Source organism: Gymnoscopelus microlampas (assembly GCF_963454915.1).
Source record: "Gymnoscopelus microlampas genome assembly, chromosome: 8".
NCBI lineage: Eukaryota > Metazoa > Chordata > Actinopteri > Myctophiformes > Myctophidae > Gymnoscopelus > Gymnoscopelus microlampas.
Window position 1 is genome coordinate 45,301,996 of NC_139945.1, and position 26,927 is coordinate 45,328,922.

The 26,927-nt window shown below is 40.7% G+C and overlaps 2 protein-coding genes across 6 annotated transcripts in view; one reads left to right on the plus strand and one right to left on the minus strand.

The window, feature by feature from the left end:
- The window catches only part of LOC311049825 (neurobeachin-like), a 302,517-nt gene extending 300,117 nt beyond the window's left edge, over positions 1 to 2,400 (plus strand). For all 5 annotated transcript variants that reach the window (XM_084063694.1, XM_084063693.1, XM_084063690.1 and 2 more), the window contains one exon: positions 313 to 2,400. In XM_084063694.1, coding sequence (XP_083919820.1) covers positions 313 to 403 — 91 coding nt within the window. In that variant the 3' untranslated portion in view covers positions 404 to 2,400. The remainder of the gene's footprint in view (positions 1 to 312) is intronic.
- Positions 2,401 to 5,249: 2,849 nt separating this feature from the next.
- On the minus strand, positions 5,250 to 26,927 carry dclk1b (doublecortin-like kinase 1b; the record flags this gene model as incomplete). The annotated part of the gene is made up of 16 exons (XM_084064369.1): positions 26,829 to 26,927; positions 25,649 to 26,030; positions 25,001 to 25,347; positions 18,260 to 18,359; positions 17,574 to 17,690; positions 17,263 to 17,357; positions 16,059 to 16,146; positions 11,500 to 11,669; positions 11,124 to 11,243; positions 10,071 to 10,217; positions 9,436 to 9,569; positions 9,151 to 9,228; positions 8,125 to 8,221; positions 7,935 to 8,015; positions 7,684 to 7,797; positions 5,250 to 5,459 (listed from the first exon to the last, which is right to left on the minus strand). Exons 2-16 carry the CDS (start codon positions 26,007 to 26,009, stop codon positions 5,250 to 5,252), a joined length of 2,259 nt encoding a protein of 752 aa, XP_083920495.1. The 5' UTR covers positions 26,010 to 26,030; positions 26,829 to 26,927.

Genomic DNA, 26,927 nt, shown 5'->3' on the forward strand with positions numbered 1-26,927 from the left:
CACAGCCCCTGATGACCTCCTGATTTGCTCCGTTCACCACTCTAGACCTTTTAACAAGCTGCTCTTAGTCGGGGAAATACTTAACCCAATACTTACACTTGAAAACATTTTGTCAGTAGGTGATGGCTCTATCATACCATTCACAACTTGATATGCTCTATTAATAATTGTGTGGGAGTTATGTGCCATAATTTCAGCCAGTTACTACGTTGTTCAAGATTTTTCACTGTCTTCTTCCATTTTTCTTTCATGCATGTCAGTCTGTGTGCTGTCATTGTGTGAATATTCACGGAATTGTTTTGCCTCATGCAGGACTTTGATCACCGGCATGGCCTCTGGCAGTATCGTGGCATTTAATATAGATTTCAACCGCTGGCACTATGAGCATCATAACAGGTATTGAGAAGAGCGAGAGGCAGCTCATGGATGGCTGAACTGTTACAAGGGGACACCTACCCCACCAGCGACAGAGCTGCCTTGAAGAAGCTCCGCAGAAGCAGGTGGAGATCCAACAGAGTGGAGAACACTTTTTATTTTAACCACTTAAACCCTATATACTTCATTGTTGGTCAATAGAGAAAATAGCCAATCTACGAGCTCACAACGTGACCTGTTGTGAACTTGTAGATGTTATTTTTGCCTAATGTTTGCCTAATATGACATGCACAATAGGGATACCAGGGTTCATGTGGTTAAGAGGTGTGCTTAGACTCATTCATCTGGCCTTTTTGTGAGACCTTGTTGCTGTCCTTCAAATCTGCTGAACATTGTGCTGTAATTTGGAGCCATTTTCTAACTTTGGTTGTAATGTGTTGCCTGAGCACCAGCTGAAGCTTTTGCCCATGAGGATCAGTTGAGCAGGTCTTGTTCTGATTGAGGAGAGACTGACATCAACCTAATCAGAAGGCCTAGAAAGAAGAAGCCATTTCATTTGTGGAGTTATCATTCTAACTACATGGTAAGTCAATAAAGCATACTTAATGTAAACTGTTACTCAATGTTTGTTCCTATTTCAAACAAAAATGTTTGTTCCTATTCAAACTAAAACAAAGCAAATCGTCTGGTAGAAACATTTATACATTTATATGGCAGATGCATATCTTACCTGGGACTCTTTTCTAGGGGAAAATAAAGTTGAAAACCTGTACAGTACATATCAATATAATTTCTTCCTGTAAAGGTTGAAATAATGCTGAAAATGACAAATGCTGTAAGATTAGCCACCATTTTTGACATTTAAATCATTACCATAATCTGAACCATGTATACATATTCAAAAAGGTCTTATGCACTTACAAGTCTTAGTTTATTATCATGACCATGGATTGCTTATTTTTATTAAAGGTGGTCTGAAGTATGTGACAAAAAAGACAAAGATTTAATGTTTAGTTGCTAATGTGCTCTGTATGGACAATTTCATATTATGCGTGATCTATGTCCTTTGTAAGATATTTGTTTTTAATCACATCAACACAAATAATATTAAATTGTGATATTTCCATACCATATTTATTTAAAATAGATAACTATTTTGTTTATGAATGAAGGCAAGGAATTCATATTCCTTTTGTTTGTATTATGTAAAAGTAAATGAAACATATCCAGAGGTTCAAATGGCAGACTTAATAATATCTGATGGTTGCATTTGTGTATGTTGTGGGACTGTGAAACGTTTTATTCGCTTATTTTTTTTGAGTAAAAAAAAAAGAAAGACGACGGCTATTAATATACTGTCATTTATATTCACAGACATATTTTTCTCAATATTTCAGTTGGTTGCTGAAACATTCTTACTACTGTTATTTGTATAACAAACTATTAATTGTAATTCAATTACCCAATTTTTTCACAGATGTTTTGCTTGTCCATATTAAGACCTCTTAAGTCTGTGAAAGCGTAAACACAAGTGCATTGTTCTACCATCATGCAATGGTAAGCAATATGATGACTCTGTAGCCCATTATGTCTCCGAAAGGCTTTCCACTCTTGTGTGACAAAACAAAATTGTAAAAAGCGTCAGACAATTTTTTGGTTATATAGAAAATAATTGTATCCACATTGTTGAGCAACTGTAAAAATGTTGCTCACTGCAAGTTGACAAATTGCCTGAGCAGAAATATGCAAATACAATTGTGAGTTTTGCGATTCGATTTTCTTTTAGTGCAACTAGACATCGCCCTACGCAAAGCCTAAGTTGTGCATGCAAGGAGATGCTGAAGGGGGTCCTTCCCTTTAATGTTAGCTCAAATCCATTGACATTTTAGACTCATCACAAATATTTGAGATTTTTTTGTCAATTAAATACTTTGCGTTGCATTTTCATTTCTTATATTTTAAGAGATATTTTCATATGATTTCTTCATTTAAACTGCATTATCTTAAGTTACTGAAGAAACAGTAGGAGTTGTGACATTAAATTTTGCCAATATATAAAGTAAAAAGACAGTAAAAGAAAATGGCTTTCAGTTTTTTGTTGTATATATAATGAAATTAAAGAAATCTACCCTTGTCAGGGGTATTTCTACTCATTTGTGTATTGTATACTTTTAATATATTTGTGTATTGTTTGTCTACTTTCAAAACTTTTCTAATAGCCTACTATAAAAAACAACTTTCACCATGTGGAACATTCTATGGAAACACTATAGGATGAATAGAAAATTATAGCTGCTAGCCTGCTACTCATTTGTTCAGAAGCTTTGCAGTTGGGTTATACTGCCATCTAGTGTTATTTGTTGTGTGGGCAAAATCAGCAGTTTTATAAAAGTTATACAATAAGCAATCTCGGAACCCAGATTCAACTGAAAAAGGACAAACAGCGACCTCTGTTCTTGAGAATATACAATAAGTAAATGACTCAGAAATTGATCAAATCATTTATTCAAGGGTTTCGCTTTCTGTCAGGTATATTATTGTTGGAAGTTTTCAAGTTTTCAAGACAATAGTGGTTCATATTTTTCCTATGGCCTAGAAGGTAGTGTGCACTACTGGTGCTTGCCCTTATTTAGATCATTTCCTAATGGATATGGATGAATATACAACATTCACATACTTCAAATGAGATCTCCAATCATCTTTCGCAGCCAAAACAGTCAGCAGAGGAACCCAAATATCAAAACGGAACCTAAGTCACATCAGATTATTTCTCTTCTTATCCCTGAAAGGAGATGACAATTAACCTGAAGGCAGCTAAAACATTCTCTACACAGCAACATCAGAACATGCTCTCTACTTGTGCTTTTTGGTTCCTTCTTTCTAATTACAGTTACTAGTCATTAGGAGACCCCAATCCAGGCAACTGTCAATAGGATTGTTAAGTAACCTTTTACAATACATATTTACATTGCTTGACTCAGTCGTGGCACGACGACTAAACCTGCTCTCACTGAATTACATTCAACTTTACTAGACAGATGCAGTAACAGAAATATTGTACATACGAAACTGACGAGTGTATCGAACAGCAGGAGACTAGAACATTTCATTTAGAAAGCATACAGTATACTGTAGGACACATGCAGATTACAACATCTTATGTAGGAAAAATTACATTCGTAGCCATGAATATTTGGACTATAGTGGACGTTTTCAGTGTATGACCAATATATTAATTTTCCGGAGACCATATATACACTCATTAGTTAGTTTTGAGTCACTGAATGAAACTGACCAAGAACAAAATAGCATGTGTGATGTGATTAATGTGATTGAACTGGAAGCACTTTGCAACTTTTAGCATAATTTCACTGCTGTCTTTCTTTAGGGTATATTGAATTCTAGTATAAAATCCAAAATGTGTGTCCATGGGCTGCCGACAATGCTGGCATGCTGACATCCTCACTAATAACCATTGTAAGGATGAATTTGACTCTGTGCTCATGGCATTAAAACTAATTGCACTTAATCCAAGTGTGCCAAGGCTTTATGCAAGTGCATACAATCAACTAGAACAGACATTCATCTGTATCACTGCTAATTAATTCCCATACTGCAGACAAAACTAAAGTTTCAGACATTCTGTCAGAGCAGATAAGACATGTTATGTAAGTCAATGGTTCTCAAAGTGGGGTCCAGGGAACCCAGGGGGTCCTCAGCTGAATGTGTTCATATAGCATCCAAATCAGTTTTACCCTATATAACATCGGCTATTTGAAAATAGCAGATTTGCAGATTTATTAAGAAATAACCAAAATATCCTTGAATATTTTTGAAACATTTTAACAACACAACTTGTATTGGAATCCCTGGCACCAAATATTTTCGGATGGGTTCCATGGCCAAATACATGTTCTTGGCATAACAAAGTTTGAGAACCACTGATATAAATCTCATCATCACAGCACTCACATACACTAGCCATGTACTGTATGAGCACCTCAGCACGCAATTGACGAGGTATATGAACAACAGTCTTGCACGACAACAAATATTGGCAACACAATACTTGTCATGTCATTGCTTATGAAATATAGCAGCACATCTTGACACTTAGTTGTTTCAGTCCTCCTACACAGTGTGTAGTGTTTACTGCACAGAGTACAAACTGTACCTATATTATTGTCGATAAAGATTTTTGACTGGGAGTTACCAATTAGTTATACTATCAATACAATATGCAATGGATGAATTAAAACCACCCCAAACTATATAACTGGACCAATAATCCATTTAAGTCCATTGAAGTCCATTAAATGCCTTCTTATGATAATTGCACAACCGAAGACTGATTTGGAAGATTTTGACCGAAACAAGTACAGGTACATGTGTTTGTCAAAAGCCAAGGTTTCATAACATTTGCAGTTCAATTGATACATTCACATTCTCCGTCAGTGTTATGTTAAGTGACTCATGTAGCACCTCTGCAAAATACAATAATACACCACCACCTAGAGGTGTCTTACATAATACAGTGGACCAATGCTTCATATAAAGAAATAATGCTTAAAAACAGTTCTGTAACAGCTTGAAAAAAAGACCCTGTAAAACCCAGATTTTTATTTGTATTTCTTATCAACATGCTTTTAATAGGGTATACTCTCAGGTCAGCACAGAGCACAGACCTGCTTTGTCACAAAGACAGATTAAAACAATCAAAATGAAAACCCAATTGACCATATTCACACAGTCCATTTTGCCTTTACATATACGCTGACCAAACGGGTATGATGTAAGAGAAAAATGGCCACTGTGGGAACATGGTCACTGTCGGTTCTAATACCTTCCTGTAAGTGTGTGCTGCATTGGGGCTTCTAGAATGGGGAAGTGGGCGAGCGGACGGTGTCAGCCGAGCTTGGGGAGTAGTCCTCGGACTCGGCGGGTGAGACACCACTAGTGTTGGCACTGTGGGTGGCGCCGGAGCCGACGGCCAAGCCGCTTTGCGGAGTGGTGTGGGGCTTGGGCTTCACGTCCTGATGCCGTCTCTTATGGAACCCCTGTTTCTCTTTATCGAGTGGGGTGGTCTGAGAGAGTGCAACAACAGGGTAGAGTTAACAGCCATTACATTCTCCACAGGAACACAAAGCCAAGGGTTGAGTTTCCACTACAGAACCAGGAGCTGTGTGTGTGTGTGTGTGTGTGTGTGTGTGTGTGTGTGTGTGTGTGTGTGTGTGTGTGTGTGTGTGTGTGTGTGTGTGTGTGTGTGTGTGTGTGTGTGTGTGTGTGTGTGTGTGTGTGTGTGTGTGTGTGTGTGTGTGTGTGTGTGTGTGTGTGTGTGTGTGGTCGATTTGTGAAATAACAGTGTGGGGTGAAAAATGTTAAGCCCTAAACTTTGTTGTACAACAGTAAAAAATAGCCGATCTACAAGCTCACAATGTGCCTCAGTTGTAGATCTTCAATTATTCTATTATTGAAAAACAAGTTTTAAAATGGGAATAGGAATACCAGGGTTAAAACTCATACAGTATATCAAAAATACCAGACAGTCTACATTTCATGTATTAATGAAATGCATGTATTTAATTCAGTCTGACTAGAAGCAAGGATAAAACATATCCCCGCCGGCGATAAAAATGAATGACCAGGGGGATATCAAAAGCAGAGGCATGGATTCCCCCCATCCCCCCAGCAAATCAAACCCTGAGTATGAAGATGAACTTGTGAAAGCAAGTGGTTGTGGTGACAGCCATCTGCCGGGGCTGTGTCCCCCCCATTATTCCTCCCCTGGAGGAGGTTCACCCCTTGCATCTGACACAGTAAACTGGAGCAGCACACAGTCAAACCAGATATATTTACTGTAGAGCCATGGCAAAAAGTGAGAGACAACAAAATGGAAACAGTTAATTCCGATTTAATACTTTGTAGCACGATGGTGTCGCGCGTCGGAAGTAACAGACCTACTGTACAAGCTCACAACAACCTTGTAGGTCTGCTATTTTCGGCTGCAATTAACCACCCTGATTATAAAGAATCGGAGGAGTAAAATCTTCTCACTATGTATCATACAACCTCTATTGCAGGGGTGGGCAGCATTTGGGGGGCCATACTGACTTAGATAAAGTGAGTGAAGGGCCACACATTGGACAATTGAATTGAAACTTAGTGCTGAATTATGTCAAAACTTCATGAATTTGATAGATGTGCTGTAACACTCACATTATCAAACATATTCCCCATTTTGCGTGGCATCTTATCATGACTAATCTTATTAGGCATTTTTTATTTTTGAAGAACTTTTTAAAATAGCGTAAATACTCATATGGACCCATGGCAGAAGTTTAACATTTGAGTACATACAGATGGAATATGGAATGCAGGTAATGGTATGTACTCAAATGGTACATACATATTAATTAGTGTGGTTGCCCTAACAGGGCAACCAGACTATTGTTTTAGTTAAAAAAAACTTTGTCCCGCTACTCCTCCCACAGTTTATTTTTTCCCAATTTAGTGCTATATGTCAAAATGACCGGCTTCACCGGGAATCGTGTGCGTGTATTTTGCTAAGAGATTGGTTACATAGTTTAATTGATATTGATTTATTAGTGAATTACATTTCCCCATCCACTTAAATGTAAAATGGGAAAATAAAAAAAATAGATTTCAAGTATTTTTTTCTCAGAAACCATAAGAGCTAGAGTTACAAGACTTGGAGGGGAGGTTCATAATATTGTTCGGAATTATTGTAAAAATAATTACACCAGTCGGCCTCATGGTGGCGCTATAGACCCCTTAACAGACGACGTCACACTGATAAGAACCAGTATGCGTGCAACCAGTATGCGTGCAATGAAACCCATTCTGTCAGGTCTCGCTAGGACACGCCTCACTAGCCAACACACAAGAGGGGTTGGGGTGTGCTGAAACCAGCGCACCCCGAAACAACAGGTTGGGAATTGATTGCGTGAAACAATCACCTGTGCGTCCAGTCTCAATGTTAGTAAACAAATAATTGGTCTATAACAGCCCCCTTTACGTTTTGGCCTATAACTCTAGAACCGTAGGTCTTAAAATCAACATTTATTTTTCCATGGATTCTTGGGTCACGACGCATCTCCCTATATAGGCCACGCCCATTTGCGTCTGGATAGATTTTCCGCCATTTTGAATTTTCTTCAAAACACACTTTTTGCACCTTTTCCTACAGATTTTTTTCAAATCTCACAAAAATACGGTACACGTGAGTTGTGTGTGTGTGTGTGTGTGTGTGTGTGTGTGTGTGTGTGTGTGCGTGCGTGTTCTCCTTACTGTAATAACTGACACTCCTGCTGAAGTGCTACTAAGTTTGGGTCCAGTATTGAAGTGCTTCCTGATCTTCCCAGCTATAGGTAGCTGGTGCTCATTTTCTGTCAGCCCTTCATCCTAGAAAACAAGCACAACACAGCAAAAAGTCTTAGTGTTAATTTAACACTGTGAGTGATGTCTTTTTTTTGCTGTACGGCTAACCTCTCCTTATTTCAATATGTCACTTTTAAAGGTATTCTGGTGTTTGAACTTACCTTGACCCAGGGGTGGTCCAGAAATTGTACAGCTGTGTACCTCTGGTCAACCTGTACCTGCAGCATCCCAGTGATAAGCGCCTAAAGACACATGAGCCATGAGTAGACAGTCAAATAACCTGCGATCAGCCTACACAGACATGAGATGGTTTAAAATAGAAAAATGGAAAAAGCACTCCCAGCCACTCACCTTGGCTTTTTCTGACACATTCTCCCAGTATGGTGAAGGGAATTCTAGTTGGCCCTTCATTATCTGGTCAAAGAGAACATCCTGGTCTTCACTGGTGCTAAGGAAATGAAGAACCAAAGGTCTTTGATTATGATCAACATAATTCTCGTCTGCAAGGTAACAACATGAACTGATTACAAGCAATGCCATTTCATTTGTGGCCACAAGAGGGAGGCAAATTCCCTTTGACTCAAAGGGTACAACTTATTTAAAAAATACATACTGTATTCTTATTTTATTCCTCAGGGACAATACACTATTACAATATGAATTAACTACAAAGTCGTTTTCAATGGTTGTCTTGAATAGACTACCATTAATTAACAAGCCATTATCTCTAGAAGACGAGAGAAATATGTAATACAGGCAGGTCAACACAACAACAACAACAGACTGCACCCAAACAGGCTGACAGACATGCAAAGCAAACATGCTGGAGGAGGCCAAACATGTTTGAAACAGTCATAGGACAAAATACAGTATAAGCAAGTAACGCTTCTTTGTGTTGTATAATCAATTTAGCAGTAGCCTAATTGATTAATCAGAAAAGTAGACAACTTCAAAGAACCAGTAGGCAAAACAATGATTCTAAAACAGTGGTTCCCAACCTTTTCTGGATCAGAGCCCACTTGAAAATCTCAAAGGTATTCGTGACCCACCCATCTGACCAGTTATGGGTGGGCCACGTGCATTTTCAATCATATTTTTATATTTTAATCATCCATCAATCGATTGCGTTCCGGCTTGATCAATGAACCTAACATTTATTCACTTTAAGTTCCTATTTATCGGTATCACAATGAAAACAACATTTTCAAGGTTTTAAAGAAAACACAGTAATATGACAGTTTTTTACATTCATTTATATTAATGTTATATTATCAATAAAATCTTAGTGTCTTGCCAATTATTTGGGGTCCACTTGCAATATCGCCTTGGCCCACAGGTTGGGAATCACTGTTCTAAAATATAGCCAGACACACTTACCCACGGAAAGGAGGGAAGCCACACAGCAAAATGTAAGTGATGATACCAGCTGCCCAGATGTCAACCTTCATGCCATATCTGTTATTGAAGGGGAACACATTAGATGGCAAAACAATATAGAAAAATAACATCACTTAATAGCATCAGGCAATGTGGGTGTCTGAAGCAGGTCTTATTTTCTTTTCAATTGTGATTATGATTGACTTGTCCCCCACTGTAAATGTCCCAATAATAATAATATTGTGTCACCACTGGTTCAGACTGGAGCACACTCCTCTGACTCACCCCGTCTCAGCAATGATCTCTGGTGCTACATAAGTTGGGGTCCCACACACAGCGTAGAGGGGCCCATCAACCAGCGCAGCCAAGCCGAAGTCCCCCAGCTTTAGAGATTTACTGCCATCTTGGTGCTCATATACCTGAGTTAAATACAGTACACACAGGGTAAAAAGACATTCATGACCCTATAAATGCAGGAACTTGCAGTGCTCAAAATCTGCAGAGGTCTCTCTACTGAAGGATTTTGCAATATCTTCAGTGTATTGAAAACAGACCAATATTCACCTGGGAACCTTCTCCTGGAGTAATTGTCATTTAGTCTGAGACAAATAGGTAAAATACAGCTGTATTCCATATTTTACTCTAAATAGAAAACTGGGAAATAATGGGGTCGATAATACAAAAACTATACTGTAGTGTAGTTGCTGTACCCACCAACATTTGAGGAATAATGTTTGACTGACATCAAATATCGTTATTATCGTTCCCATTCAAATTTCTTTCTGTACCACGCTAGTAGAACTATAGTGTATGTGAAATTATGCTCAGGTTATGGAGGGCATTGTGTGTTGTTGATTGTGTGAGTGCCACAAAACCATACTTTTGGCTGCATCACAAAACTCTTGAAGATCCAGACATACCAGAAGGTTTTCTGGCTTGATGTCTCTGTGGACAATGTTGAGGCTGTGCAGATACTTGATGGCACTGGCCAGATTGAACATCATAGAACTGGCATCCCGCTCTGTGTATTTGCTAGAGGAGGTGATAGCATCAAATAAGTCTCCCCCCTGAGGATAGAACAATTCACATTTAAAAAAGAGAGAAAGAGAAAAAACATGGTAGTTTAACCCATTAAGACCTGAGGCCGATTTAAAACATTTCTTACAAATCCTAATAGTTTTCTGAAAAGCTTATGTTGCTATATATCAGTGGCACCTAGGCTCAATGTATTCTGACAGCACGTCGCGGGTTCGACTCCCGATCCCAACGGCCTTTGCTGCATGTCACTCCCCATCTCTTTCTTCATTTCCTGTCAGCCTACTGTCCTATCTATAAAAGTATAAAAGCCCCCAATTTTTGAGTGGTGCCAACCACTCCTATATCTGACTTTGTCCGTGTGTCCGTCTGTATGCATGTCTGTCTGTCCAATAAACAAACATTGATGACAACATCAATACGGGGGTCAATACGGGGCTCATCAAAGGCACCACTCTCTTCACACAGGGTGTGATTTTTAGCGGCGCTAGCCGCTCTATACCTTTAGGTATAGAGCGGATCCTGCTCAATATCTGACTTTGTCCGTGTGCGTACGTCAACGTTCTGATTGGTCAGGTGCGTCAACAAAGTGATTGGTCAAGCTTCACGAGACAGATGGCTATAAACACATTATAAACACATATCGATGACAAAATGTATCAAAGGCGCCGCTACCTTCACACAGGGTGTGATTTTTTTTAAATAAATATCAAAGATTTGCATTTGATTTTGAATTTTCATGATTTTTCTAAAATAGCAGATCTACAAGCTCATAGCGCAGCACAAAGTGACGCGCTGTGAGCTTGTATATCTGCTATTTTGAATAGCCAACGCTGAAATAAAAAATGACACCGATGCTTTCCCGGTTTTGAAAAGTGTTCTGGACATGTTTTCGGACTTGAGATTTATTTGAAAGGATTACTTATGTTGGGAAATACCTTAACCAACTCCATGATGTGATAAATCTCACTCTGAGTGTCCATCTCCTCAATCAATAACACAATGTTAGGATGTTTCACTCGCCGAAGGAGTGATACTTCATTCTGGATCATGTGCTCCTGGATGAGAAACAATAAGCAATAGTCAGCATTACAAAAATAAAAGAGTTTAAGCTACTGCATACATACATAGCTGTGGTACAGTATAATATTGAGTTTTTATCTCAATTAAGGGAAGCAATTTCAAATATAAAATTGTCTAACGCTTTATTGTGACTATTTTGTATTGTTTATTTTATATCAACTTAAATTAACTTAAATTGAAAATGCAGTCACTCAAACTTTGTGAAATTAATGGTTAAGAGATCTTATGCACCTTTCCCCTGCATTTGCCTTTGTTGATGATTTTCAGAGCATACTCTCGCCCAGTGGACCTCTCCATACATTCTCGGACAACAGCAAAGTTCCCATCCCCTAATGTCCTCCCAACTTTGTATCTCTCTGCAATGGTGGCAGGAACTGAGGGGTACTCATCCATAAACTCAGCTGCAGATCCCAAACAAAATAGAAACAAGGTTGAAGGGTAGGCTTTGTAGACTAACGTATGTGGTACATTAAATCAGTGGTTCCAAAACATTCCATGGTCATGACACCCCTGTAAACATCTCCACAGTGGCATACATAGTTGTGACCTAATGAAGAGATCAGGATATTGCTTTAAAAATGTACCATTTACATTGTATTACTTGTTGTGAAACACATACAATTGTATACATACAGTAGGTCTTGGTTTTACTGACAATATTGTATGGTATGGTGGAAAAGAAAAAAAGAGGGGGGGGGGGGGGGGCAGGGTTGAAGATTTTAAAGTGGAAGTCAAGGGTACAATCACAAAGCCTTATTATACTATATGGACAAAAACCCACATTTATGATCCAGACATCACAGTACTAGCTCTTTGAAAGTATATGGCAAGAATGATCCCCAAAAATGTATATCATAGTCTCCACCCGGCCGAAGGCCGTGGCCGGAGACGTATGTTTTCGCCTGTGTCTGTCTGTCCGTCTGTCTGTGAGCGGCTAATCTCCAGCAATGTTGGATCGATCGGCGTGAAACTGTGCAGTCACACTCACACTCCCTGGAGGCCAGAGCAGATTTTTTTCACATCGGCCTGTTATAGCGCCACCAGGGGGGCCTATATCCCATAGGATCATGAATAGCTAGGGGTGAGTTAGATAAGATTTGATTAGGCAGCTAGGGGACGCTCCTGATTACTCAGTTACAGTTTGTATCAGGTTTTATTTAACTTGTGTCCAGTATACATTCAAGTGATAATTGAAATGGCTCAAATTGATGAATTTGTTGCGTCGCCGTCAGAAGATTTTTTGGAAGGCTGTACAAAGGAGCAGCTCCTAGAAATTGCTGACCATTATACGATTGACATTGGGGACAGGAGACGGAAGGTACAGACAATTAAGGTAGTATTAATTGCTGGCTTGGAAGATATGGGTGTCTTGCCAGGTAATGAAACAGGGGAGGGAGACGGTGCGGCGGTGCCGCCACCGATCCAAAATCTGTCATTTTCAGAACAAAAAGAACTGATGCTTATTCAGCTAGAGATGGAGAGGATCAAACAACAGCTTAAGATTGAAAAAGAAAGAGTGGAAGTAGAGGGAGAGAGAATTGAAATGGAAAAATTGAGAATTAATCTGCAGAGGGAGAAGGTAGAACTTGTAAAGGAAGGTAAGATGGACCAGACGATGTTGGAAGGAGGGGGAAGTATAGCTTCAGAAAAGCAACCTTTTGATTTGGTGAAGAGCTTGCGTTTGATGCCAAAGTTCAGTGAGAAGGAGCCTGAAACTTTATTTCATTGTTTGAAAGATTGGCTAATTCGAGAGGTTGGCCTGATGCGGACCGTACTGTGATGCTGCAGTGCGTGCTTACTGGGAAGGCAGAGGAGGCTTATTCTGCATTATCAGTAACAGACAGTTTAAATTATGCCATGGTGAAGTCTGCTGTTCTTAAGGTGTATGTTCTTAATGGTCCCTGAGAGTTACTGTCAGCGCTTTAGGAATAACAGAAAAGACGACAAACAGTCACATTTAGAATTTTCACGGGAATTAGTGATCAACTTTAACCGTTGGCGTATGGCTGCAGGTGGGAGCACATGTGAGGGGTTGTGCGACTTGATGCTGCTAGAGCAGTTTAAAAATGGGTCACATTAAAGCAGACTGTTATTCACTGAAACAGAGAGAAAAATGGAGGTGAAGTCAGCAGCGGCTGTTGCGCCGGTGTCAGTGGTGTCAAGGTCGGTAAGTTCTCTACATGGGAGCGAGAGAAGTCTCGGCAATGTAAACGAGGCGTACCGTCCATTCGTGGAGAGGGGGTTTGTCTCCCTTGCTGGGTCCAGTGAAAAAGTACCCGTGACAATTCTGCGGGACACAGCTGTGTTGGGCACATACGTGCTTGACTCTCTCCTGCCATTCTCTGCACAGTCTGCTACTGGGGGTGACATATTGAGCCGTGGTATGGGCATGTCCATAATCCCTTCTCCTATACACAAACTCAATCTTGAGTGTGGTCTGGTTCAGGGCGAGGTGGAAGTGGCGTTGCGCACAGTGTTGCCGAAGGCTGGGGTCGATGTTCTCCTGGGTAACATGCATGCTGGGGGCCGCGTGTGGGCAAATGTGTCGCCACCACCACTGTTGAACCACAGTATGGTTCAACAGTGATGTTGAAAGTCATGTAAACCTGTTATGACCTAGCTATGGTCCTGAGTCAGCCACCTTCGGTCCTTCTTCTCAGTCAGTGGCAGTGACTGAGGTAGAGGACAGTTGGGTCAGCTACCCAACGTTTGGTGTCTAGAGTAAACTTGAGCCAGAGACATGCACCAGTCAAAATGTCTGTCTAATCCTGGATGTCTTTTGTTTATCTAGAGCCTGGGGTTGTGGTCCCTGGCCTGTCCTGCTCCTTGACAGCCCTATTGCTAGCTGAAACACCAGGATCCAGCTGTTGAGGGGGGAGGAGTGTGATGCCCCATATTATAGTCTGGGTGGTTGTGGGTGTGAATGCCTTGCATTAACTCTTGCCCTATAGGGGCGCAGGTGGGGCTGATTGCTCATTGGAGAGCACCTGGGCCCGGTGCCTCCAGGAGGCTATAAAAGCCCCGACCTGGCCAATCTCTGGTAGAAGCTTGAGAAGAGCAGACCTGTCTCCACCAGCTCCAACCTCCATTCTCCATGCCCTTATTATTATGATTATGCTCTTACTTTCCATCCACACACCTCGCACCACACCATGCTCCACACATCCACATCTACACTACTGATTCACTGACTCCACACCCCGTAGGATCCTTACCATGTTCTGTTCACCCTTCCTTAGTTCTGTTATTAGGCTTTGTTTAATAAATATGTATTTGCTTTATACCTTCACCCTGGTCTCCCCTCCCCCAATGTTTGTCATGGCCTAGAGCCAGCTGTGACAATGACATAATAGTATAGTAGTATTACAAAAAATACTACCTCATACTACTTAAAAAACAGAAATGTGTTTTTTTTAAGTGCATAGTCCTATTTATAGGGCTATGCACATGTGTCATGTGAGTCAGCCAATCACATTGTAGCTAGTGGTCATCACAGTGATGGAAGCTCACTTAAAGAGAAGTATAGATTTGCATTGAATGTGTAGGGGTTAGGGGTGTACAATGGTGGCCAATCACGGTGCAGGGTTAGGGGGGTACAATGGTGGCCAATCACGGTGCAGCGAATGTCGATGTCCAAACCTCATATATAGGGGCGGTTACACCGCCCAAAAATACTACTATACTATTATGTAAAAAAATACTAATTTATTGTATAGACATTTTTCTGATGTATTGATGACGGTGTGTGACAATCAGAGATTCATAAGGAAGCCATGTCGTAATTAGATACTTGATTAGTTTATGACTACATAGCATGAGTAATATTGTAATATTAAGCCAAACTAGAAAATGTGCTCCTCGGAGCACAAGTCTCCGCCAGCAGACTTGTGTTGGGAATGTTGGGAATGTTCTAATTCTTATGTTCTAATTCTTATGTTCTAATTCTTACAAAAAATAGAACATGTTACTGTGTCATAGTAACATGACACACTGTCTGTATAAGCGTCCTATCCGTCCTGTCTGTGTAAGTGTCCTATCCGTCCTGTCTGTGTAAGTGTCCTATCCGTCCTGTCTGTGTAAGTGTCCTATCCGTCCTGTCTGTGTAAGTGTCCTATCCGTCCTGTCTGTGTAAGTGTCCTATCCGTCCTGTCTGTGTAAGTGTCCTATCCGTCCTGTCTGTGTAAGTGTCCTATCCGTCCTGTCTGTGTAAGTGTCCTATCCGTCCTGTCTGTGTAAGTGTCCTATCCGTCCTGTCTGTGTAAGTGTCCTATCCGTCCTGTCTGTGTAAGTGTCCTATCCGTCTGTCGGAAAGGCGACATGTAACCACTAAATGTTAGCTTGGCTGATGGCACTGATGTCACTTCGGAACGCGCACCGCAGCGCTCCGAAGTGACACATCTATTTATAGGCCGCTATACGTCATGCGTCTCACTAGCCAATCAGAGCACACTCTTTCAACGTATTGTCACGTGTCACGTGAGGCTTGACCAATGTTAGCTTGGCCGAGGGGGGGGGGGGGGGGGGGAGTGAAAACATAGACAATGAGAATTGACTACACATCATTCAGCAAGGATTGCAATTAATGAGTGGAATTCTTATTTTAAGACATTCATAAATGTTATTTAAACACAGATCATCTCTAGACCCATAGGATTCTATGTCTTGTCTCAATTACAGTAAGTCCATCAACTTATGGTTTATCATGTCTAGACTTCATGTTTGAGTGGAATCGGTTTTCTTTTCTCTGAGGTTTCAAAAAACTCTGGATAAGAATTCACACAAACACATACCTTCACTGCCAGCTCCATCGCCCTCATCCATTGAGCTGCATACTTTTGTAGATGCTAGAGACAGAGATGAGCCACTGTGCTGAGATCCCTGAGGGGAAACACAAAGTGAATAGATCTGATTTCTTAGGCCACCTTACATAAAATAAGAAATCAATGAATTGTTTTCAGTTAACTGGTCTGGGGCCCCCATTTTAGGCATGTCATTATGGTCGAAGATTTTCAAACATCTAAAAAATTGTTCTGAATACTGCATGTTTTACAAGCTCACAACGTGTTGCGACACAGTGTGAGCTTGTAGATCGGCTATTTTCACCACAACAGTATAAATCTGACTTAAAAAAACACTTCAGCCATTTTCAACAATACGATTGGTCAATTGCTCAATAATGTGCATTATAACCTTTCTGCCTATACTCACTGTCTCAGAGGAGAGCTGTGGACAGTTCAGAACCATGCCTATCAGTAACATCTCGGGAGGCAGGTTTGGTCATTTTGAAACAAATCAAAGATTTCAAACTTTTATACGTTTTTTTTATTAATGCAAGTACAATGGCTTCTATTTCAACATGCCAACTTTCCAGGAAGAGAAAGACTGTATTTTCTATTAGCTTGGAATACCCACTTATGATGTCATTGGTAGGCAGGTTTCTAAACTGTCTGTAGCCCACCAATGAGACACAGAGTGAATAGAAATAATAAATTGTGACAGCTTATAATCAGTTGAGAAGAGGAGGAATATCACGCGCCTTAGCCAGGACAAGGCAGGTCCGGTGGGTCACAGGAACATACAGCAGCGAAAAAGGAGAGGACACTGGAGCAGCTTGGTCATTTAAGCCTATTTTATTTTAAGGTGCTAGCCAGTGGTGTAATAGTGATTTTTGTAACTGGGGGATGCTATTTTGATGACGTCACATATGCACGTGCGCGGATGCGCACAGACACCCCTTGACCAGCATTCCAAAATATGTATTTTTAGTTAGGTTTGCGTGTGCATAGGTAATTATAGCACCTGGTATTTTATCACTTGGATGTATGTGCTTTTTGCAGAAAGTGACACTCACACGGACAGGAAGTGTATACCTGTATGTATAACAATGACGTTTGGCTGTTTAAAAACATCTCACCCATGCCTCTGTAATACAACATGAATAATATGAAGTACAACTTAGTAAATTGTTTTGTATATTTTATTTATTTTCCTTACCCGGCGGCGTCTGAGGCTAGCTGGACTGGTTGGAGAGGGGCTGGGTGATTTTCCTGATCGAGGGGTGGACAGTTGACTGCCTGCAGTCCCATTAGCTAGAGAGACAGCACAAATTCTACAAATAACCAAAATGGTGATGTAGTGGTATAGAAAATAATTTGCAATTATAACGATGAAAAGCTTTCATAACACACACACACACACACACACACACACACACACACACACACACACACACACACACACACACACACACACACACACACACACACACACACACACACACACACACACACACACACACACATTACCTGAACCCATAGATGAAGGAGACTTGCTCCTGCGTGATATTCCACCACTTCTAGGGGAGCAGCGACCCTGCATTGATGAGATTCGCCCATATGATGTGGATTTGACCACCCTGCACTCTGTAGAGAAAGTAATAAGGAAAGAAAATCTAAATGATACCAACAATGATTTGATTATTTGTACAGTTCATAGCCAGAGGGACAGTTTGCTCCTCTGTCAAAAGCAGGCAGCAGTGACAGGAGGAGAAAGCAACTCAACTCAGGTACAGTACAGGTCATTTGTTGGCTATAACCTGTTGTCAATCGTTGTGGGAAGATTGTAATTTAGCCATATTAGGTCATTATTTTTATTCAATATGTCCAATGAAAATAGGAGAACTAGGCAAACTAGTACATTGCAATGTTTCTGTCAACTGACTAACAAGAACAGAGAGTACTAAGCTAATGTAGCCCATAAAAAAAACAAGTGACAATTAAGTTTGGATTACGTCTTTAAGTCTTTAATAGGGTTTAACCACTTTGAACCTGGTGAACCTATTTTGGGCATGTCATTAATTGATGTATACACTGGCAGTGAAAGAGTTAAAAGGCCAAAACTTAAAAAAGAAAAAAAAAAGAAAATAAATTTGTTGTACGCCGAATAGTGTATATAGGGCTTAAGTGGTTAACGCCACTGTGAGAACACTTACCGCTGTCATCCAAGAGGAAGTCGTCCTGGTAGCGGAACTTCTCAGGGCCACATGCAATGAATATATCATCCTCTCCAAAGAAGTCCTGAAGGCATGCCACCTGGAAAAGATGGAGGGAAACACCTGTCAGTCACACTAAGCTTTCTTAATAATTCTGCACAATATAAACAAAATGGAGCTTGTGTAAAGAATACTTTGCCAAGTATCAACCTTATGTCACAAATACCACTAGGTCATTAAAGGCCCACTTTGTTTAGTTAACCCTAATCCTCCTTTTGAAGCTTATAGGACCACTTCATCCATTTCCAACCTATCTTCATGTAATTGGTCCTCACAATTTTTTGTCTACTCAGTTGTGTCTCAGAGGAGGGCTGTGGACAGTACAGTTGGTAAGCAGGTTTCTAAACTGCCCATAGCTCTCCTCTGAGATAGACGGGTGAAGTGGTCCTTTAACAATGGAAAAGTGTATTACACAATTAATGATCAGAATAGATTGAAAGGGGAGATCGAAGAGGAAGATTTGTGTTTTGGGGATCCAATACATCCCATAATCAAAAGGCATTATGTGATAGGGTAAAAGACATGTTGTACATGATGACTTGAATAATACTTGAAAGATACTTCCAGGAGGTGGCAGTGTTGGCCTGCTACAATTGGAACTAACTTAATCTCCACAGAGGCAGCATCATCATAAATAAATGAAGACACAGATTTAGCCCTGACCTTCTACTCAGAAAGCTTAATTGATGTGCTTTAACTATAGCAGTGTGTCAGCAGAGATATGCATTAATTTCCTCTACATAATCATATAACCTTAAGTAGGGTGATTGAAGGACCATCCTCTAACCATGATGATGCGTTTCATTATTGATTGTGCATTTTGTCTTGAATAAATACTTATACTAGATGGTAGGGATTCATTTTGTTCCTCTTCCTCTACGTAATTAAACCACCATCCTTCTTTTTCCTACTAATGTATGATAAAAAGGGAAAAAAAACAGCAGGGAGCTGTCACTAGTAATATTTAGATACAGTAAATAAGGATATAATATTTGCACACCTGATTTGCTTTGTCTAGATTTTGATCTACAAATCTAAAAATGTATATGTATTGTTTCAAAAAGCAAAAAGGTGACAGTGGGTGGTTAGCAGCAGAGGTCCATTATGTAATTTCAACCATAACATTTTAACGTCAACACATATGGCCATTTTCTCTGCAACCTCCCTTGGCTAACTGTCCCTGCCCCCTCCACCCGTCTCAGTCAGTCCCATAGGGACCTGAGCCGCACAACCATCACCAAGGCGACCTGACAAGATCCCAGCTGGATTTGAGACAATGAACATGACAGAGCTATGTTAAAGATCCATTTGCAGGTCTGTTTTGGACAACATACAGCACTGTAGGGGGTATGAAGTCTTCAGAAGCAATCTAGTTAAGACTTTGGATACAAATATTGCATCTGCCCTGTTCTGTAAATAATATACTATAAATTGATTATGGTCACAGGCTTAATGGTCAGACAGTGGCTATTGGAGGGAGCAGGCCATTCATAGAATGTCTCTGACCCAACCCCTAATAACAGGCATAGCTCCACACAGCAGTAAGTTCAATGTATAAACTATGACAAAACGAGGATTATTGACCAAAAGTATGCCTATTGACAGGAGCAAAATTGTTGGTCTCAATCAGAGCCACTCCTGTTCACTCTAGATTGCCAAAACATTCATTCAGTGATCACCTTCAGGGTCATATCCACAACATTCAATGCTCACATTCATATCCCTTGATTGTCATACAGTTAACTATATCTGACCTGTATTCCACCTGAGGAGGTACAGTAGGCACACACACACTATAGATGAGTCATTCAGAGTTAGTTATACAGATATACACACAAACTGATAATACAGGGCAAAGCTACTGTACTGTATATACTTAGAAGCTGTACTCTTAAGAGGTAATGATGTGGACCTCTACATTTGAGTACTCAGAAGAATGGCAGGGGAATTAAGAAAGACAGCTTAATGACACTTCTGTGTGACAAAGAATGAATATCTTTGCCATGACAGGTTGAAGCAACACTGCTGTGAACAGACGATAATAAATGGACAATCAGTGTCATGGAACGGTTTACTGCTCACAGTGAGTTTGCTTGAATCAAAATGAGCCAGCAAGAGGCAAAGTAGCTATATTACACTTTATTTGTTACATAACTGCAGCTGCAGCATTGCCAGACATGAATAATGGCTGGCTTCATGAGTGCGAGTCAGCGTTATGAATTGACGTACTTACAGCTCCATTCAGGACACACCTACAGATCAACAGCCTGCATTCCCTGTGGACTCAAACACTTTAGGAAATAAAGAAGGCACAATAGCCTTTAAAAGCCATGCATTTTCAAGCAGTCATCTGAATCCATTGCTATTGCTATAATTAAGCCTCCAGAATTCATGACAATGATTGCTTACCTTCTATGCCGTCTCAGTTTAGAAAATAAGTTTTGCTAAAGAGCCGTCTTGAAATATTTAACTGAAAATACTAAAGATTCACCTTCCAGCAAACATGCTGCAGCTGAAACTTGAAATTAACTTATGAGGTACACTACACTAACAAAGGAATTACAATTAATTACCGCATGTAACCAATATTAGCAGCAATGCATGCTGTCATTTTATCATGAGGAACAGTCCTCCTCTGAAACTTTGTATACTGAAGATAATTTCATCTTAAACCCTAAGCTAGAGGTACACTGAGCTCAACAACAGTGCAGGTAGGGAGAACCAGACATTCCTGTCTCCTTCAATTTGTTCCATTGAGGCCTTACAAACCACACATTTTCTATATACAATATAACAACAAAAGGCGTAAATAACCTCAGTGGAATAGCAGTTTCTTATAATCTACATAATTAAATCACTACAGATGACACAAGGTGTAATATTGGGCTTTATTTTACACCTGAATGCAACTGTCATCTACCACGTTGAACATGAGTTATTGTGTTAAATTTGGATGCATTTTCATTGAAACGGGTGGACTAGGTGCCATGCTGCTGGTCTAAATTCATGCCTAATATCTGCTCATGTCCAAGAGACATCTGTTATCTTCACATATCAACGTAATGTTCATATGCTCATTGCTCACAATCAGTTAGATTGTTTTTAAACCACTTATCAAAAGGATGATGGACGGCCAAATGTGGTGGTGACCTCTGACGCGTTATTGCGTTGTTAGTGCGTTGTGAGTGTTGCGCTGTCAAAATAGAAACGAAATATCTGCGGCATCACTGCGTCGGCTGATAGGACCACCTTGGAGCTGGTCTTAGCACAAAGCGCTAAGTCTGTTCGTAAAATAGCAGTGCGACCTGATTGCATAAGACCACGCCTCGTTTTAAGCTGAATAGGCACAAGATAATTTTGTTAAACAACATGGGCACCAGGCATTGAAATGACAAATGTGTCAGTAAGAAGATAGCAATGATAATTGAGCTGCCCGTTTGCGCCATCTTGCGCTGTGAGGAAGATAGGACTTATAGAAAGTGTTGCCGAAAATTCTATACCCTGAGGGATTTTCACTTGAAAATCGGCAAGCAACACAGTCACACATCAAAGCATAAATTGTGTTTAATTGTGTGTGCAGCTTGCAGCCTGTTCACCTGTCACTATCTCATGGCTGAGCAGGGAGCACCATGACACGGTGACTCAGCAATATAGAGGAGCTGTACTGTCATCATGAGAGCCATTGCTACAGAACAGCTTGCACTCAGTGCCAGCCATCTTACAGAATCAGGGTACAATTCAGCTAAGAGTTCTTATGCAATTAAGAAAGATTAAAGATGTCAGTCACTGTTGTGATACAATAGCACAACCAGAGAGATGCTTGTGAAAAAATTTGAATAAATACAAATACACTGAATGAAATAATCTAAGTCAATGCGAAAATGACTGCAACAACATCTATAATGTTCTCAACAACAAAATCACTGGCAAAGTTACTGTCAGGCATAATCAATCACTGTTAAATACCAATGTCATTTATTTATAGTAATTGTTTCTGGGTTTGTTTGTGCTTTTGTCTTGAGACCAAAAGTGCGAGGAGGTCACTTAGCAAAGGGTAAAGACCCATGAAAACAGGGCCTTGGTTGCCAAAGGAAGGTGATTATCTAGCCAGATGGAATCACCCCATGACCACAAGAGGATGAAAAGTAGAGCAAAGAATCTCGTGGTCTGGCCACAGCTTATTAGGAAATTATGTTGGGCACTAAAATCGTCTAGCTGAAGAAGCAAAGACAATTTACAACAGCAAATAGTTTGTGACAGGCAGATTCTTGGCAGCGTCAAGACCAGTTAAATTTAGAGCTTTTGGAGCTACTGTGTGAATGTGAACTACCTAATGCACAGGGTCGATAAAATGAGACAAAACCGAAATTATTCAGCCAATATGAAGAAAGACAGATGGAAAAGGCAGATTTTAAGGTGAAAGCACTGTTTCCTCTACACAGAGAAGTGTTGTGTACTACAGTATCTAGGGACTCAATCTGAGCCATGTCCCCTTGTACAGAATCATGGGATCTTGCCGCCATATGTACAGTATGATGATAGTGACATACAAACCACTGCATCCATGAGCTCTCTCACACTACACACTACACATACAGTCCTGACATCACTACTGCACCGCTCTGCCGCAGAGGCCGTTCCTTAGCAACCAGCCTGGGCAAGCATGTCACCATAGAAACCGTCAGAGGGAGGGAGAAAAAGAGAGAGTAAACTCACTATTGTTTGGTAACTATACCGATATGGAGAGGAGGTGAAAGTTTATAAATGGGTTTAATATCTCTAGAGAATTGATGTAATTAATTTTCTCATTCTTAATGAACATGAGCCATCAGTCATGACGCTATAATGAAGGGAAAAAATCCAATATAGAAAAGATACAACAGAGTAAAGCAGCAAGCAGCAACCTCATAAAGCAAGACTGTATATCCTGTTTGTCAGATCAAATTGCTTGGCTGGGCCTGGAACTACTGTGGGCTGCAGCTCACTAATGTGTGCAACCCTAGGAGCGAATAGCCATTTAATACTGTGCTACTGTTTGCTATGAGAGCGAGTCCCAGAAACCCATTTATCCTTGCAAACGTTCCCAATTGCATTCCAACCTATTCAGACACTGCAAGTCTCACTGGACGATGAAGAAATCCTCACAGACACAAAGGGAAAAGGGAACAGGTCCCTTCAAAGACAGTTCAGAGGCAAATCTTTGTGTAAAAGAGAAATGTATACTTTGTCACAAGACTTCAATGAAAATAACAGATTTTAAATTAGGCATTAAAATGCTAGATGTTTAGTGCAACAAAGTACTTCTGTGCTGTCCTTCCCAGCTCCACAGTCAAATTATCACCAGTGCAAAATAGCTTATTAGTCCTCAAAATTATATTTTCGTTTGGCTACTATTAAATAAAAATCACACCCAGAGTGAAGTGGGCGGTGTGGTCACAGTGGTCATCACAGTGATGGAAGTTCACTTAAAGAAAAGTAATATTTCTGAAGTGTGTGGTGATATCTATAGTTTTTAATTTCATCATGCATCTTGCTAGCTAATCACAGTACTGGGTTAAGGGTGTGAACAGAGGTGTACAATGGTTGGTCCACAATGGGTGATTCACTTAAAAAAAACATAAATGTGTTTTTTTTCAAGTGCATAGTCCTATTTATAGGGCTATGCACATGTGTCATGTGTTTCACTAGCCAATCACAGTCCTGAATAGAGTCAGCCAATAAGGTCAGCCAATCATATTACAGCTAGTGGTCATCACAGTGATGGAAGCTCACTTAAAGAAAAGTATAGACTTGCATTGAATGTGTAGGGGTTAGGGGTGTACAATGGTGGCCAATCACGGTGCAGGGTTAGGGGGGTACAATGGTGGATAGTATAGATTTGCATTGAATGTGTAGGGGTTAGTGGTGTACAATGGGGGGGGGGGGTACAATGGTGGCCAATCACAGTGCAGCGAATGTCGATGTCCAAACCTCACATATAGGGGCGGTTGCACCGCCCAAAAAGTTATAAGAAGAATATGCTGCTGTGTTTTGGGGTTTGATTACATACAGAAGATACATTATAGCTGAGCAGGGGAGGGACTGTAAACATTGTGACTACAGTATGTGCAACAGAATGATTTTTTCCTCTGAAAAAAAGGACAGAACTTTCTGCCTGCTGTTGTGCAACTGCCAACTACAGTAGCTTCACCTTAAAAAAAAGCAGCAGATTCCCCAAACAAAAATAACTAAATGTAAGGGATATAAAACATAACATCTATTTATTTGACTCCTTTTGCAGATTGCCTTGTCTTCAATAAGGTGACCCTGCTGAGCAACTGGAATGATGCATTTACATTTACGTTTATAACCTTCTCAGTTCTCACTGACAGTATGTTGAAGGTATGGAGCATGGAAAGTCATGGGGACTAGTACTAGTACTACAGTATCTATTCCCTTGTACAGTAGTAGGTGGTAAACGGGGATCTTTTCAATAGTCATGTCCATTTATCAACCCTATAGCTGCATGTGCATGCATCAAGGCATATGGGTTGCACATACTGTAATAGCCACTATATCTGTTATTGTTGTCATGGTACAATACATACAGTATTCAGAAGATAATAGAAGTGCTCTGAACTAATGGGACAGCAGTGGAGAGGTTCAAAATGCAATACCCGTAACCATTTAAATAGTACTTACCATCTTGCCGTCCACGGTGTACAGCCTTTTGACCGTTCCAGAGTCCAGTTTTATGGCTTCAGTGATGTCAGTCAGGACTTGATCAAAAGAGTGGGCCGTCTTCTTGTTGAGCAGGATCCGCACAGCCTTGCGGGGCTTAACCCCGCTGCGGATAATGGTCACCAGCTTGGGCCTAATGAAGTCCTTGGTCTCCCTTACTTCAGGGGATCCAGCCTTGGCACTGCCCAGGGAAGAAGGGGAACGGCCGGTTACTGCTGTCCGGGCTCCGACTGCCCAGTTGGGATTTACATTCTTTGTGTAGTCAAGTTTCTTGTAGAGCTCTATGGATCCACAAACATAACTCTCACCTGCAGATAATAGGAAAACATTATCAGGTTTCACAAAAGTACAGTAGACCATGCCATTCAAGATCACACCGATCAGGTTTCACAAAAGTACAGTAAACCATGTCATTCAAGATCGCACAGATCAAACAGTTATAGAATATCCAAGTTTCTGTACCCTGGCCTGTACACAGACCAAAAAAAGGCCACACTGCTTTCTATTTGAACTATTTGATCATAGGAACAGGAGGTTTTGTGAAATGACTGACTTTTAATAATATAATTAACAAAATCCAAGGAAAGCCCCTTCAGGAGCACTGCTGACCTTCCACCAGCTGATCCATGCTGGTAATCTTAGTTGTCCCATCAACAGAGTAAATGGTCCGCACTCCCTGGGGCAAGTTGACGTTGTCAGAAAGAGCCCTGGTGAGGTCAACCAGGAGGGCATCTATGGATCGGAACCTCTCCTGAGAAATGGCATATACAATCCCTTTGAAGTAGCGGTCTCCGTTGCGGTAGAAACGAACCTTCTTGGCCTTTTTCTCCAAGCTCAGAGTTTGAAGTGTTCTGGTTCTGTACAGGCTACAGTGAGCACTGTGAGTGGGACTCGGCAGTCCATTACCTCTTGAGCCCCTTCGGGTGTTTCTCTGAGCTTTGTCTCGCTCATCAAAGTGCTCCAGTTCCATTACTGCTGAGTGATGTAACACCTATAGAGAATAAAGGAGAGTCACTACATTTGGAATAAACGCTCACATTCACATTCAAACTGTCTTGTGTCAGTCTTCTAGATGCTGACACATCTCATACAGGCACTGATGATGATGCAGGCTTTGATGCTGCTGCTGGTACTGTAGGCCAGGGGTTCTCAACCTGTGGGTGGGGACCCCCAGGGGGGGTCCCCAGATGACAGTGAAGTGACAGTGAAGTGACAATTTAGTAAAGAAAAAAGACCATTACTGTATCAAAAGTAATCAACAAAACTATACTATAAAAACTGGTCAAACATTTGCCAAATAATATAAGAAAGAGGCAACACTTGTGAAAATAGCAGATCTACAAGCTCGTAGCTTGTAGATCTGCTATTTTCACAATATTCATCTGGGGGGTCCCCAGTTCAAATGGGGGGGGGGGGGGGGGGGGGGTCACAGCCTAAAAAGGTTGAGATAGAACCACTGGTCTAGATGCTGACACATCTCATACATGCACTAATGATGATGCAGGCTCTGATGCTGCTGCTGGTGCTGTACTTGCACACATTATGAAGTAACATGTCACACCCATTTCATGCTCCCCACTGTGACTTCTTCATTCCATCCTTATAGAGGCCATGCATTTCACCCAAGCTTACAGATCACACATTATGCTTACAATCATATAAACCAGAACCTTTGAATATCAGACACAATTTGAAATGAATAACAACAATAATTGGCTAATAAAATGGAACTAAACACAATCTGGCATGAAACATTCCATGCAGCATCTTGTTCCCTCTGCATTCTTACCTTTTAAGAGAAAGCAGATGCAATTCAAACGTCCAGTGTGTCAATTTTTCATTCATGTATTTGATGCCTCACATGAACCATGCGTCCCTTTGTTGCCCC